Source organism: Haliotis asinina, chromosome 1 (assembly GCF_037392515.1).
Source record: "Haliotis asinina isolate JCU_RB_2024 chromosome 1, JCU_Hal_asi_v2, whole genome shotgun sequence".
Lineage (NCBI taxonomy): Eukaryota > Metazoa > Mollusca > Gastropoda > Lepetellida > Haliotidae > Haliotis > Haliotis asinina.
Genome location: NC_090280.1, coordinates 61,474,221 through 61,490,696, shown reverse-complemented (window position 1 = coordinate 61,490,696; position 16,476 = coordinate 61,474,221). Strand labels below are relative to the sequence as shown.

At 43.3% G+C, this 16,476-nt stretch overlaps 1 protein-coding gene across 2 annotated transcripts; it reads left to right on the top strand.

The window, feature by feature from the left end:
- Positions 1-4,332: 4,332 nt before the first annotated feature.
- On the top strand, positions 4,333-14,934 carry LOC137281671 (protein unc-93 homolog A-like). Of its 2 annotated transcripts, XM_067813077.1 has the most exons (7): positions 4,333-4,379; positions 4,564-4,708; positions 8,955-9,887; positions 12,332-12,599; positions 12,993-13,217; positions 13,880-13,969; positions 14,689-14,934. In XM_067813077.1, the coding sequence occupies exons 3-7, from the start codon at positions 8,976-8,978 to the stop codon at positions 14,736-14,738; spliced, it is 1,545 nt and encodes a 514-aa protein (XP_067669178.1). In that variant the 5' UTR covers positions 4,333-4,379; positions 4,564-4,708; positions 8,955-8,975; the 3' UTR covers positions 14,739-14,934. The 2 variants fall into 2 exon arrangements, with proteins under 2 accessions (XP_067669178.1, XP_067669169.1); XM_067813068.1 differs by lacking the exons at positions 4,333-4,379; positions 4,564-4,708 and adding an exon at positions 6,612-6,925.
- Positions 14,935-16,476: the final 1,542 nt, after the last annotated feature.

The following is a 16,476-nucleotide window of genomic DNA, read 5'->3' as shown; positions in this document are numbered from 1 at the left end:
TTTGTGTCGTTGGTCTTCTTCCCACAAGGGGCGTGAGGGGTGTGTTCGTCTAATTCTCTGTACAGGGTTGCTTGTCTGACGCCTGTCGTCAGTCTGTGGTCGTGGGTTGAAATCCCCTTGATCCGTGATGTGGGTTAGAATTGGTCTTCACGAACACATGCTGGTCTTATGAGGAAATTAACGTGATTGGGTGGTCAGATTAGGTTGACGTGGTTGATACATGTCATCGTATCAAAACTGCGTAGATTGATGCTCACATCGTTGATCACCGGGTTGTCTGGTCCAGACTCGATTACTTACAAACATATTGCTCTGTGACGTTAAAAAATAACCATATGGGTGGAATATTGTTGAGTGCGGCTAAAACTACACTCACTGAGTGCGCGAGTGAGTGAATTTAGTTTTACGATGCACTCGGCAATATTCCAGCTACATGGCGGCGGTCTGTAAATAATCGAGTATGGACCAGACTGTCCAGTGATCAACAGCATGAGCATCGATCTGCACAATTGGGAACCGATGACATGTGTCAACCAAGTCAGCGAGCCTGACCACCCGATCCCGTTAGTCGCCTCTTACGACAAGCATAGTCGTCTTTTATAGCAAGCACGGGTTGCTGAAGGCCTATTCTACCTCGGACCTTCACGGGTCACACTCACTGAGGATTTGCCACCACTATAGACGTCGCCTTTGGCAACGGGTCAAATCCTTGGATGGAACTTCTTATCATAGTTTCTGAGGGTATGTTAACAGTATTTCAGTCGCATCGTGGCGTAGCAACCGGAAGTAGGGGACTGGGTCACCTTCTATATATGGTATGGTTGAAGATGTTCCCACTTGTTCACGACCGGGCCACCAGAAATGGCAGTCAAAGTAAACTGAGTCTCGGTAGTGGAGTGTAACGAAAAGTACCGAGGCTAAGTTTTCTTGGACTGCTAGAAATAGGCTGTATTCATGTGTTTGTTTCTTTTTCTTGTTGTATAACGTCGCGCGCGGCTATGGTCCAACTATATGAAGTAAATATTCCAGTCTGCACCAGACCATGTTAAAACATTGACAACACAAGAGTCTCTTCCCTTCTGACTGGGTTCCGCCCTACTGCGCAACCTAGTACAATACCCAGTCCAGAATTTTGAGACCAACTCATTTAACTGTATACAAAGGTATTGATCAGTATTATTTTGATATATTCTTTCACTTGTATATTGCAACACTACGCTCCGTCCAATCCATGCAAACGCGACATATAGCGCTGGCAAACGGGAATCTGGAAATCATGAAAAACTCAAAACGAGACCAGGTCGTTAGAAACGTTTGACGGTCCTGTATGGCCTTGATATTGTACACATTGTATAGAGATGCATTTAACAAGTGTAAAGAACTCATAACAGGTGCAGCCAGCGAACCATATAAATTGTAAAACATTTTACGACCTCATCAAACAGTGTCAGTCTGTTTTGTCTGCCTAAACTTAGCCATTAAGAATAGAAATACGAATTTTTTTCAAAGTTTAAAATTAAAATTTATTTGTAAATACCCTTTTCTTATGAACCATAAAACCATTAAAACATAGTTGTCGTACTGTCTCTTTTCACTTTCACGCGAGAAAATTCGGATCGGCTGAAAAGTAGGTTATTGTCTGAACTGGTTCATGAAACCAGGGCGCTTAGGTTTGAATCCAGTGATTGACCTCATTACAGCGTCAATCTACGTCTTCCAAAGCACGTGTTACTGAAGATCAACTCTAACCTGGATCTTTACCGATGTGGAGAATGAGGGACAGCAGGGTAGCTCAGTGGTTAAAGAGTCCGCTCGCCACGCCGGTGACCCGGTTTCGAATCTTCACATGGAGACCACGTTTAAAGTCTCTCTCTGGTGTTCCCCGTGATACTGCCATTAGTAATGCCAAAATCGACGTTAATAATATCAAAAGCGGCGTAGAAACCAACTTACCTTCTTCTATACACTTACCTTACTGTAATTTGGCAGCTTTTTAAGTAACGCAAAGGGCAAATATGTGTTGACCGATCGATTAATGACAGAGTGTGATTGCACCAGATACGAACAAAGTCACATTGTCATGAAATTTGGGTCACCACTGGTAACCCTCCACGACATAAAACAAGGAATATTAAGCACATACATTTACATTTCAATAATAACCGGTTCCACTAAGAGGGCTCTAGTGTTCTCTAAGGACAAGCTTATCTTTAGGGTGTTTGTTTGATAAACACTCGTAATTAATGTGCTAACAGGTGCTTGAAGTGAACTGCATACCTTACCCGAACTATCAGATATTTAGGATCATGTTTCGGCAAGACTGTTTCATTTGCACAGTAGGTCGAAATATTAATGAAACTGCTTTCAGCAGTTTTATTAGATCGTGGCAACTTGAATGCAATAGGTAGATGGCAGTATAATATAACCGTTGTTTTCATGATTTTAAAAGGGTGTTTGTCTAGTGGTTATGCGTCTTTCATGTTTTCCAAGGGAATTTCTATATATGCATTTCTGACCTTGTGGTATTCACGAGTAGGTTAAATCTGTGATCATAAAATGTATTTCTTCATCATCAAATTCATAGAATAGTAAAACTTTTATTCTAGAATAATTTAACATTGTTCTTTGACCTTTTCAATAAACATTCAAACTTGGCTCTACAATCAAACACCGTTGTGTCGAAATCTGATGTGTCAAAGTCACGGTTGTCTCGAACTAAACGCCTTGTCCCTGCGTTTTCCTATTTCATCATTTTGAGGTTTTGTGGAACTATGGATAACTCGGGGTATTTACGCAGGCCCATATACCTTCTATACAACGGTGATAAACAGCATTTCGTTTCGTGTTAATCGTCATTTTCACCTTGTCGGTCTATCCTTTCAGAACCAAATGCGGATATAACTGTGTTAATAAGGTAGACAATTGCTGCCAAGGAAACGCTTGGGATTGTAGCGAGTGGGTATGGTCCCATGCCGCTTTTCCAGCAATATTGACGACAGAGAACACTAGAAATGGACTTCACACATTGTACCCGTGTGGAGAATCTTCAGCGTGACGGGCGAACGAATTGTAGGTCAAAAAGGAATGCATTTCCGCTTCAAACAGTACCTAAGTTCTGAAGGTCCGGGTTTGAAATAATGATCTTCAGTAACTGGCGCCTTGTCAGAGGTGACTAACGGGATCTGGTGGGCAGACTCTCGGACTTGGTTGACCCATGTCATCTGTTCCCAATTGCGCAGATCGGTGTTCAAGCTGTTGATCACTTGATTGTCTGGTCCAGACTTGATTATTCACAAACAGCTGCCATATAGGAAATTTGCGAAGTGCGGCGTAAAACTAAACTCACCCAGCAACTAAATCCTGATATGGCTGATTTAATATTTACAGTGCTATCTTATCATTTTTAATCGTTACATTTCCCACACTGAATGTTTGTATAGCATCTATGTCCCGAATCTGCATTATAATAGCTTGTCGTCGCCATTTAGGTAAATTAGCAGGATGTGTTGTGCGATATGTAGTCTCAGCACTGTGGTACGCGGGCGCAAATAATATACTAGTAGTAACTGAAACGTAGATTAAACATTTCTGTGAATATATCGATGATCGGAAAACAATGCTTTGTCATAATAAATCGTATAGATTACTTTTTCAGTAATTTACAACAGATCATACCTCTTCCATATCCATTGATACTTTTATGGGAAATCAGTTAATTGTTATTATTATCAGTCATTCAGTTGCGCTCAATAAACGTAAAAACAGATGGTATTCGGTGTTCGTGATCTGGGATGAGTGGGGAGGACATGCTCTCATAAACACAATACAATCCTTCACTATTTTCATTTATTGATGTCATTTTATTCCAGTAATGTAACATCAGATCGAGCGTTTTCTCGAATATCTTTGTGATTTTTGTGTTATTTTGTATTATTATTAGATATTCGATTATTTCGGGATTCGGGAGGGAGGGGGAGGGGGGGTTGCACGCCACCCTCTTGTAAGCTCACTATCTTTGACAACGCCAACGGTTGTCGTTTTAAGAATATTTCATGTCATGTCACTTAACGTTAACATATAGGTATTGCTTGAGAACAAAATGGCCCTCCTTTCCTAAATGATTCGTTATGAAGTGGTTTGTTAGTTCGTGTCAAGAAGACATCTTATATTTATGCACCCATCAAATTTTCACGAGTGTTCACTGTGTTTAATCGTTTACCAGGTTATCACGATCTGTGAACACATTTCAGCAGCGTGTCAACTGCTGAATGGAGCGTGACGCGTCCTGTCGCCAGATCGCGCGAGTCGCGAGTCCCACGTGCAGCAGGGAGTCAGAGTTCCCTGAGTGGAAGCTGCACCGGTTGAATTGACATATATGGGTAGGTCCTTTTGAATACACGTCACGAATGTCTTTGAGCGCAAACCATCCTGTTCTAAAAAGTACAATGACAATGACTGTGCGTAAACGAAAATTGCCGAGTCATGCTGATTGATCCAAAGAATACACTATACGCTGTTTCGTCATTGCTATCGATCTATTCACGATTCACCCGCTTTATGCAGGTCACCCTTGAACTTGACGCGCCACTGGAGACGGGTCGAAGAGGACGAGGCCGATATACGATTTATTTACCATGAGGCGTTTCCAGACTGCACTTTTATAACGGCATGTGAGTGAAAACCTACCTGGACACCAGAGTTTCACGCAGTGAGTATATAGTCAGTAACATGTATACTAGCTGAAAGGTAGCTCTCTTCATCCAAGAAAGATAGCGCGTCTTTAATAGCATATATACATGTATGTTAAGCAACCACTCTTGTGGTATAGTGAATAGAGTGTCTGCTCCGACGGTGAATGCAATAAAAGGCGACTATGCTTGTCGTAAGAGGCGACTAACGGGATCGGGTGGTCAGGCTCGCTGACTTGGTTGACACATGTCATCGGTTACCCATTGCGCAGATCGATGCTCATGCTGTTGATCACTGGATAGTCTGGTCCAGACCGCCACCATATAGCTGGAATATTGCTGTGTGAGGCGTGAAACTAAACTCACTCACTCCAATAGTAAAAGGTTCATGGTTCGATTCCCAAGTCGCATCATACTGAAATATTTAAAAAGGACGGTAGTTGTTGTTACTCTGACTACAAAGCGCGACGTAGTGTGTTACTCCTGACGTTAGCTATGCTCGACATGTATATGACCACTGGTGACTGTTTTGTGAGTGAGTGAGTATGGCTTTACGCCGCGCTAGCAATAATTCAACAATATCACGGCGGGGGACACCAGACATGGGCTTCGTACATTGAACCCATGTGAGGAATCGAACCCGAGTCTTCAGCGTAATGAGGGGCAATAGTTAGCTGTAAAAGCACCATTCGTAAATCCGGCTTGAAACGGGTCAGGTCCTCATATATGAATCTTTTCAGAAATCTTTTCATTCCCCAAAACTTTAATCGGTGAGGGGTGAGATGCGGGGTCATTCATATTCACATGCAACTACATAAAAATCACCTCCCTTGGCCATAAATTATGAGCGGTCCCTATGAACATTGGGATAATGGGGCAGGGAACGGAAACTAAATTACATCTGTGACGTCATTCTATTGTTTTCGCGCTCCATTACAATCAAAGGGGAGTATTTGTTTCCGTGACACGTGTTATATGCTGTGTACACGTCAATCGGGTTGGACAACAGAGAGAGGGTCACTTAATGATTTTAGTCATTTTGCGATGGTTTTTATAAATGTCTACATTAGAAACTTTATCAAGAAATATTTGACCAGTCCAGGTAAAATATATAGTGGGCGAATATCCCCGTAACTCACCATTCCTGAAAATAATGGGCCTCTGCTCCATAATGTTTAAGGAATGGAGAGTACCGCGGTCCAGATCCGGGTCAGAATAGGCCTTCATCAACCCATGCTTGTCGGTGGACGGGATCGGACGGTGAGGTTCGGTGACACGTCGTCTTAGCTTAATTGCGTAGATCGATGCTCATGCTGTTGATCACTTGGTTGCGTGACCCAGAGTCGATTACTCACAGTCTCCCACCCCCATTTCTTATGTACATAACTTAATACGCTGGCTGATCTTGTTGTAGCGTGACACTGAATCATTTCGAATTCGACCATGGGCGTGCGCGTTTGTTTCATTGCCTCATTCAGGACATACTTATTAGCGTCAGATCTTTTCAACACCGGTAAACAAACATACGTAGACACACCTTCACGTGTCAGTTCAGGACGGCCGTTTAATGAGAGGGTGTTTTTGAGATCCGTGATTTTCAGCAATTTTCCAGCTGTTAGACGGCGAGCTGTAAACAATCCACTCACAAGCCAGGCTAGGTATTCTCGAAACGTTCGTAGCCCTACGAACTTCTTAAGCCCATTCCTAACACATAGACTACGATCAAAGTTAAGAATTCTTAGGGCTACGAACGTTTCGAGAGTAAGGGCCCTGTCTCCTTGTAATATTTGACCGTGCGTTGTTACTAGATCATGTAAGTGCGGCGATCAGGAAAAGGAACAAATACACGCTACGAAAACTCGTGACGCATGTTTTCCGTGTAAACTTTAGAGATTAAAATTTCACTCGATGCAAAGGGCAATCACTCGTTACATGAGAGAGTTCAGCTGCGCCTTAATTCACGTGACTGTTGGCGAATGAAACGTCGGGCAGGGCACAGGATGTCACAAGATGTCACATATGTTACACACAGACAAGCTTATGCTAAATAAGCCAACCAAAGTAAGCCACAGAGATAACGAGTCAGTGTTTCACATACGCGGCTGTTTGATCGATAAGTCCATGTCGAGTCGCACGATACGATGGCCATTGATTCAAATTTCACAAGGAAGTATGTGGTGTACTCGGTAAACAGTGTGGTGTAATTATAGCTGGAGGAGCATGTTCAGACGATAGAGGTGAGTACTTGACTGCCATGTGTAGGCGGATATTCCCGTGTGTATTACTGTCACGTTCATGCTTTTCTGGACATCGAGAAGTTAATATAAATCATTGTAACACGTGGCGAGTAAAGACGTGCTATGCAAATCGTGCTTGTCTTAGCCGACCAAATGGAACGGTTGGCGAGACTGGGTGACTTGCTTGATAGTGTTTTTTTCCAAGGAGAGTGCATGCATGCTCATGATGTCGGTCACTGGGTTTCCTGGTCCAGATTGCATCCAGATCGCCATCTCTCTCTCTCACACTCCCTCTCTTACATGTTATTGCCTTGGGGGGCGAGAGGCAAACGATGTGATTTCTACTGATAATCCCAAATAATAATATACCTTCACGCCTAGTAGTTGTCTATGCTCAGACTAGGTGCCTGTCCTTGGTGTCCCATACATAAATCATTAACAATCCGTTCTCATGCTTTAGAGATAGAACTGACATAGGTCACGAGGCATATATTTTAGGTGTGCCTTTGTTAAATTAAATATAACCATCCCTTTTGACGATCGATGCTTGAAACTTGGCAACAATATGTCGTTTCCATGCATTGTTTAATAAATCTATAAACATCATGAAACCCGTAACATGAGAGCAGGATTTCCTGAACACTATCATTTGTCCCAGACCTTTATAAAAGTTACCCCACAAACAGTGTTATCATCCAAAACGGCCTTTCCTGTCATGGGCAGTGGAATTCAAAATGGCCACGTCCATGTTAAGCTGTGAGATTGAGTGTACCAACAGATAGATTCCTGGTGTGCACAAACTGCTTATCAGTATTTTAAATTGGTCAAAAAAATATTGAGGGTAATATGGTGGGTATTATTTGTATAATTCTACGGGTGCCACGTGAGCTCTGAAATATTTTATCAGTGCCATTTCAATGTATTATGGCACACAAACCAAGCATAGTTTCGGTCACTTTAACCTCACCATGATTCAGCTGATAAACACGTCACTAAGACATTAAATATTTCTTACATGTTTGTAAACATTATTATCTCCAGTGAACCGAATTTGATAAGACATAATATCAAAAAATGAAATACGCGGCAACGCAGTGCAAAATAATCTGAAGTGCCGTGTGTACCACGTGTACCACGTGTGTACCTAGAGCCATGTTCAATTTGTGTGCAATTTATATTCATATCTATAATATCTTGACATAATGAGAATCGATTTCTGTGGCAAAGATATCAATATTCATACAAACAGAAGTATGTATTTTGCATGCATATGAAGGACGCGACGCGTTGCAATATGCTGCCTCGAACCTTTGTTATTAAAACAGTAAGTAGAGGTAAGGTTTTTTGTTTCTTTAAAAAAAAATCCAAAACAAAACAAAACGAAAAAACATTCAGATATTGGCGTCAACGTTAACGGGAGCTACCCGGATAGTGGTTGGTGTTCGTGCCGAAGCAAACGTCTTGCACCCGTTGCCGCCAGAGGTAACAGATGTGCTGACGGTGTGGTCGTCGGTCGTCGAGTGTGTTATATCTCAAGGTTATTAGGTATGAATTACCATTTGCTCTGCCTTTAAACCCAGTGAAGGTTAGGGTTAGAATACTGACCTTCAGTAACCCATACTTGTCGCAAGAGGCGAGTAAGGGGATCTAGTGGTCAGACTCACTGACTTGGCGAACACATGGTTATATCCCAAACGCGCAAATGGATGCTCATGCTGTAGATCTCTAGATTCTCAGACCGTGAAGATTCAGGGTAGACTAGATATTCAGCAACCCATGCTTGCGCTTGCTGTAAGAGGCGACTGACGTGGTCGCGTGCTCAGACTCGCTGACTTGGTTGATGCTGGGTCGCCTGGTCCAGACTATATTATCTAGAAACCGCCACCATATTGCTGGAATATTGCTGAGTGCGGTGTAAAACTAAACTCACTCAGGCAGGTTTTAGCAAATGACGCGCTGTCTTTTAACGATATTCGATAAGACACAGTCAATGTTTATCTAATTTGATTTTTACATACATTTGTTTCAGGCGTGACGTTTCAACGGAAATATGAATGAAGACGGGATTCTGCTCTCCAAAAACACAAATCATGACCTAGCAACACAAGAAGCGCCACCTGGAGGCGAGAGCTTCTGGTCGTCATGGCGGGAAACGCTGGTGGTGTCGGCATCGTTCATGTCGGCGTACACCGCCTACTTAGCTCTACAGAGTCTGCAGAGCAGTCTAAACCAGGAACAAGGACTCGGGGTAGTGTCACTTGCATGTCTGTACGGAACTGTCATCTTGTCCGGCATCTTGACCCCGTCTTTTATAAAGCTTGTGGGACCCAAGTGGAGCCTGGTGGGAGCTTGGGCGTGTCACTGTGTGTACACAGCCTGCAATTTCTACCCCACGTGGCCCACCCTCATCCCCGCGTCAGTCGTACTCGGGGCCTCCGCCGGACCTATGTGGACGTCCCAGGGATTATACATCACCGCGAGCGGGACCCGCCTGTCTAAGATTTCAGGAGAGAAACTTCATGCTGTTTTATCCAAACTGAACGGCGTGTTCTTTATGTGTTACGAATGTACGCAGGTGACGGGCAACCTCATCTCATCCCTCGTGCTCAAACAAGGTTCTCTCGTTCAGTCCGATAACGTGACCCAGATTTGTGGAGCAGACGACTGCCCCACTTCCGGTAACATCACCACGGACCTTGCTGAACCGGAACCGCACATAGTGTACACTCTCCTCGGGATTTTTTTGGCGTGCGACGTCATTGCGTTGGTCCTAACACTGTTTTTCCTGCCCCAGTTTAAAAAGACTCCGAGCGCAGAAGACAGCACCGAGCAGTCCTTGGGTATTGGGCGCACGCTGTTGTCATGGTTTACGGCCTTGTCGGATCCTAAACTACTTCTTCTCGTCATCTTCTTCTTGTCGGCAGCCATGAGTCAGGGCATTCTCTTCGCAGACTACACAAAGGTAAAGCACTCTTAGAAATTCGACTCGTAAAGATTCGCATCTTAAGTAACTCATGTTTGTCGTTAAAGTCGACTAACGGGATCGGATGGTCAGGCTCGCTGACTTGGTTGACACGTCATCGTATCCCAGTTGCGTAGACCAATGCTCGTGCTGTTTGTCACTAGATTGTGGGGCGTAAAACCACACTCACATAGAAATTCATGTTTGACTCATAAATGCAGACTAATGGAAATCCTGTGTTCGTCAGTGTGTAGAACTTGTGCTCCTTGGACGAGACAAGCAAATCACAATTTACATTTTCTGTCAGACTGTTTATTCAATTTAAATTCGTAAGCGAAATTGGTTCGTGAGAAATAGGCCATGTTCCACAAGGTAATGTTAGCAGTCTGGACTGTTTATCTCAAAGAATGGGAGTGGCGGTCACTATTACGTTAAGGCCGCTTAGTGGAACGGGCCCTGGTCAAGAAAAGTAAACCGGTCAAATATCAGTGGGTTAGTGAGTCAGAGGTCTTTCACCTGTCCTCAACACAGTTTAACAAGGCAAGCTAAAAGGATCGATAATTAGAAATATCGTCGAGAGGGAAAACAATAACGAGTATCGATATTAAAATAGTGCCATCGATAATATCGCATATAAACGTTTGCGCTGTAATATTTTTGTTTCATCACAATACCTAAGTTAGGTTGTTATTCATCTCTGTTTCTGGATCATGTTCAGGTTAGTTTTGTTAGTGATAGTAAATACATTCATTTCATTGTCGTTCATTTGCATTGTTGCTCAAAATTAAATCTCCCATATTTATCGAGAATCGAACGATATTTACTTAACGATTATCGATCTCTATGATCTATATGGATAGCCACCTCTACAGTGTAGCATTATCTGGTTAGCACGATTTTCTAAAGCACTGCTTTTGAAAAGGAATGAGTTTATCAATGTCCCTTGGCGCAGTATTTATGTAGATTAAACGCGTGTGACCGCGACTGAGAAAGGCCCGACTGAGGGAGGTTAGTGTTCGCAACACTTTTAGCAATATTCCAGCAACATAACGCGGGGAGCACTACAAATGGGATTCGCTTTTGTACCCATGTGGGGAATCGAACCCGGGTCTTTGGCGTGACGAGCAAACGCTTTAACCACTAGGCTACTCACCTTCCCTTGACAGAAACATGTTTTTGTTTTACCTCGACCATGTTTTGACCCCCAAGTACTAGATGTTAGGGTCAATATGGTTGAAATGAGGGACCTGAATGAGGGAATACGGTTTGATTGTGGCTGTCTTTAGAACCCCGAATGGATCGTTGATCATGTGGACTGATTGATGAAATAATGCACATAACAGCTTAAAGAAGCAACCAGTGAACCTTCGCGCATCTCCTAAAACCCTGTAACCATCTGTGTATAAGGGGGGCAGCTGACAGTAAGAATTGAATTAGTGTGAAAGGATCGCAACTGTGTCAACTGTGCATTATCTGTAACGAATTGAAAGTTGAGTGACCTACCTATTGGCAAGCAAATTAAGTCACTCATGAATTCATGGCACGACTATTACGAATGAACTTGGTACAACGACCATGCCAATTTGTTCAGGTCAAATGCTTTGGTAGATGTGTAACATCCCACTCGACAATGTTCTAGCTACATGACGACGATCTGTAAATAACAGAGTCTGGACGGGACAATCAAGTGACCGATATCATGAGCAACTGACCATCCACGTCTGACTACCTGACTAGTCTGACCACCTGATTTCTTCTGTCGTTTCTTGCGACAAGCATGGCTTGACCAAGACCGATTCTCGCAGCCCAAATATATGAGCACTGAAAAATTTACGGCAAATACTGTGCTATACTTTTCAGAATCTACAAGGGTGGTAGGACATGCTAGCCTCGTGGTTAAAGCGTTCGCCAAAGACGGGTTCGATTACTCAGATGGGTATAATGACGAATACTGTTTCTGAAGTCCCCGCCGTGATATTGTTGCTATAAGCGGAATAGAGGAACCGAGTTGTGGTTCCCCTGTTGCTGGATCATTGCTCAAGACAACATAATAGCGTCACTGTCTACAAATGATGATTTGCTTTTCCAGAGTCAACCAAGAACCGATTAAATCGTTCAGTCAAGCGAACCGAACGTAACGAATTTCATTTATCCATTTATACAACATCCACCTCTCCTTTGGGGCGATGGGGTAGCCTAGTGGTTACGCATTTGCTCACGACGTGGACCCGGGCTCGATTCCCCGTATGAGTACAATGTGTGAAGCCGATTTCTGGTGCCCCCCGCCTTGATATTGCTGGAATATTGCTAAAAGCGGCGTAAAACTAAACTCATCCACTCACTCTTACGGCTAATTTACCTTAAACGCCAAATGGAATCGTTCTGGTTGATAATCGAGACTGGTTAATTTCTGGCATTGACGTTACATATTTACTTTGTTTCAGGCATTCATCAGCTGTTCTCTAGGTGTCTCTATGGTGGGGTACGTGATGGCGTGTCATGGCGTTGTCACTGCTGTTGTTGCCATCGTTACCAGCCAAGCAGCTAAATACACTGGGAGATATGTGTTGTTTGGCGCCTCCATCGTATGCAACGCCGCCATGCTCTTGACGTTGGTCCTATGGAAACCGAGGAGCGATTTCATTGGGCCAATTTTCATCATACCTTCACTGTGGGGGATAGCTATTGGAATATTTCACACACAGTTTAACAGTAAGTTTTGTTTTGTTTGTTTGTTCGCTGTAATATAACGCCGCATTGAGCATTATTCCAGCTATATAGATTCGGTCTGTAAATAATCTTGTCTGGACCTGACAATTTAGCGATCAAAAACACGGGCATGGATCGGCATAAATAGGGAAGGTGACCCCTCTGGAACCACCTATGCAGACTCAACTATTTACAGACCGGTGGCATATGGATGAAATATGGCTGAGTGCGGCGTAAAGCCATAAACAGAGGACTGTATTGAGATAAGCATATGGTTAAAGTGTGGCGGTTCTGCGTTCCATACCAAATGGGCGTAGGCTCGCGTTTATAATGGACGACGTTAGAGTTATTGCATGAATTTGGTTTTCGTAATAAAACACTAATTTTCATCAACAGCTCTGGTTGGCATGATGTTCCCCGAGAAACAGGAAGCAGCATTCGCCAATTTCCACACATGGAACGCCATCGGTTTCACGATCACTTTCGCCTACGGCGGTGCGTTGTGCGTGCGCGCCAAACTGTACGTGTGTCTTGCGCTATTCGCGCTCGGAAGTCTGGGATACTTCCTGGCAGAGATCATCTTCCTCCGACAAACGCGCGAAGCACGTAAAGAGAACTCACGTGAGAGTAACTCTAATTCATGTTGAGAATTTTTCTGATATGAAATACATGCATGATATGAATCAAAGTTTAGAGCTTTACTGGATACTGGCACTGTTTCACCAAAAGACAGCATGTAGTTTGTTATGCTTCGAAAACCTGAGACAAAATTCCTTGTGAAAATACAACGGAAACATTGCATTTTCGTAACATTCCCAGTTTTGCTCGGAAAGGACAATTTCCTGAAGATTTGGGGTTTAGAACTTGAGCTGTAGACAACAATGAGAGTCCAGAAGTTATCATGTCTATTATTGGTGAGGTGCCATGTGTGTGCGTATCGGGAAGACTTGACTGATATTTTGAGTCGCACCCAGCGAAATTCCAGCTAAATGGCGGCGGTCTGAAAATAATCGAGGCTGGACTAGACAATCCAGTGATCAACAACATGAGCATTGATCTATGCTAGATACAATGACATGTGTCAACTAAGTGAGCGAACCTGACCACCAGATCCTGTTAGTCAACTCTTATGACAAACATGGGTTGCTGAAGTCAGATTCTTACCCGGATCTTCACGGGTGGTAAAGGTGGGGTGGGGAGCGGGAGGTTAGAATGTTTGGAATCGTCTTCATGTGTATTTATTTCATTTATTTACTTGTTAATTTCTCTTGTTTTCTTGGAAGGGAGGAGAGTGGAAATCTGTTCTGATTTCTTCAGATATGTCACCACTCAATGTTTGTATGTCCTAAACATATCGCCTGGAACCTATACGGGTAGGTCGCAACTGTCGTTTTGTGCGACGTTTTCTCTGTATGTGTTTTGTTAGGAAAATATTATCTGATTCAGTGTATGATTTCGAACAAGAACTGTGCCATAGTCAGCTGACGTCAGTTTTGTTGTACCAGTGGTTACATGTTGTAAACGCTGTTGAAATGATTGGAAACGCTACGACATATTTGTTATCTGTGGATTGATTTGGTGATTAAAAATGGACCAGTATAAATTTCAGTTGTACTGTACTTGATTTGATTGACCATCATAATGCTTCCATTTTTATGTCTTTTTGATTAACGCCACATTCAGCAAATTTGCCCCATCTATATGACACATTCTATGACGACAGAATGTGTGTTCTGGACCAGTCAGTCCAATGATTCAGCACCTGTCCACGCAGTTGAGATACATGTGTTAATCAGGTCAGCAAGTGTGACCACTTTTTTTTTTAAGTGTGACGTTTTTGTAACGTCTCCACAGGCACCGTTGCTGGAGGCTATAGGGTGTCGTGGTGCAAAACAACCTTAGCGCTAAGACCACCCTACGTCTGTATTAATGTATGGGAGTTACGATCACCTTAGCGCTAAGATTCCTTTGTACAATGCCACCGATCGCCATACCTAGGTGTCATGTTAAGGAATGGGCGTTAAGATTAACCTTGGTAAAGGTTGTTTCTTGAAAGGAGACCCAGTTCTAACCATAATCTTTACGGATACAGGCTTGCGCAAGTTACCTGCTGGATGCGGAGTTTTTGTAGTGTCTGGTTGACTCGTGTCGGCTTAGAGATGATAAACCCAGTGTTCTCAAGCATACTCTTGACAGTCAAAGGGTATAGTCGGATTTGATGTTCGTTCAGAGGATCCAGACAGCTAAGGGACGCAGCTGTGTAGAGCGCCACGCAGATCTTCATGTGTACATAACTGGGCCTTTGTAAAATAAATGCCAGGATTATTTTTATCCAGAATGATGTCTCAGTTTTTCTATCAAAGGCTACGCAAATTCAGTGAGATCTGAAACACGATCATATCATTGTGTATCACGATTTATTGTAATCATTTACACTGCAATTGTACACTTTGAAAGATGGTTATGATTTTTCAAATTGTACAGTTGCATTATAAATGATTACATTAAATCTTCGCATTAAAGTGAGTGAGTAAGTTTAGTTTTACGCCGCACTCAGCAATATTCCAGCTATATGGCGGCGGCCAGTACATAAATGGTACAGACAATCCAGTGATCAAAAACATGAACATCATTTTTCGCAATTCGGAACCGATGACATGTGTCAACCGCACTCAGAAATATTCCAGCTGTATGGAGGCGGTCTGTAAATAATCGAGTCTGGACCAGACAATCCAGTGATCAACAGCATGAACTTCGGTCTGCGCAACTGGGAACCGATGACATGTGTCAACCGACTCAGCAAGCCTGACCACCCAATCCCGTTCGTCGCCTCTTACGACAAGCATAGTCGCCTTTCATGGCAAGCATGGGTTGCTGAAGACCTATTCCATCCCATATCTTCAGGGGTCGCTTGGCATTAAAGGACTAAGTGCAGATTAGGCATAGCGTTATAATAAAGCTCATCTTTGACGAGGACGAGGGTAACATATCTGATTTATATAACGAAGCTAACGAGGATAATTATCCGATGTTTAACAAAGCCAATGCATATGCGTTAATGGACCATGTACCATCGATAACACCTCATTATGATCCACCATCATCGATCCTCTCTGTATATCAGCAAGTTAGGTTTTCGGGTACCAATACCATGTGTACGGTGGTACCTATGCCGTTATTCCTCCATAGAAGAGTACATCGGAGTGAGTGAGTGAGTTTAGTTTTACGCCGCTTTTAGCAATATTCCAGCAATATCACGGCGGGGGACACCAGAAAATGGGCTTCACACATTGTACCCATGTGGAGAATCGAACCCGGGGCGTCGGCGTGACGAGCGAACGCTTTAACCACTAGGCTACCCCACCGCCCCAGTACATCGGAAACTGAGCTGATGAGAGAACATAGGGAAGGATGACAGTATATGGATAAACTTCTTTATTGCTATGCGGTCACTGTCAGGCTTAATGATGACAAAGGTATCCTCCACTTTTCGGAACCAGCAGAGGGGTGTTATGGGGGATGTAAGAAAATCCGTGACATCAGCCAAACTGGAAAATTAATCAGCTATGACGTCGTGGACCTATTCACTAACGTGCCAGGTGACGAAGCCATCGAAATCATCAGAAACCGCATAGATGAAATCCACCCATCCCTAGAAACCCGTCTAACAACCGACAGTATCATCCTATCATCCAACTGATACACTCCTGTATCAGCTCCACATACTTCAACTGGTTTCACCTGTGTTCCCCACTATCGCCCATAATCACTGAGATCTTCTTGGCCCACCTGGAAGAAAAAGCCCTGGAAACATCCCCCATAACATCCTTCTGCTGGTTCCGAAAAGTGGATAATACCTTTGTCTTCCTTAAGCCTGACA

Coding starts and splice junctions, on each gene's coding strand:
- LOC137281671 (XM_067813077.1), top strand. CDS start 8,976: ATGAATGAAGACGGGATTCTGCTCTCCAAAAACACAAATCATGACCTA. Junction 13,218..13,879: donor AGCACGTAAAGAGAACTCAC/GTGAGAGTAACT, acceptor TTTTCTTGGAAG/GGAGGAGAGTGGAAATCTGT. Junction 13,970..14,688: donor ATCGCCTGGAACCTATACGG/GTAGGTCGCAAC, acceptor TTACGGATACAG/GCTTGCGCAAGTTACCTGCT.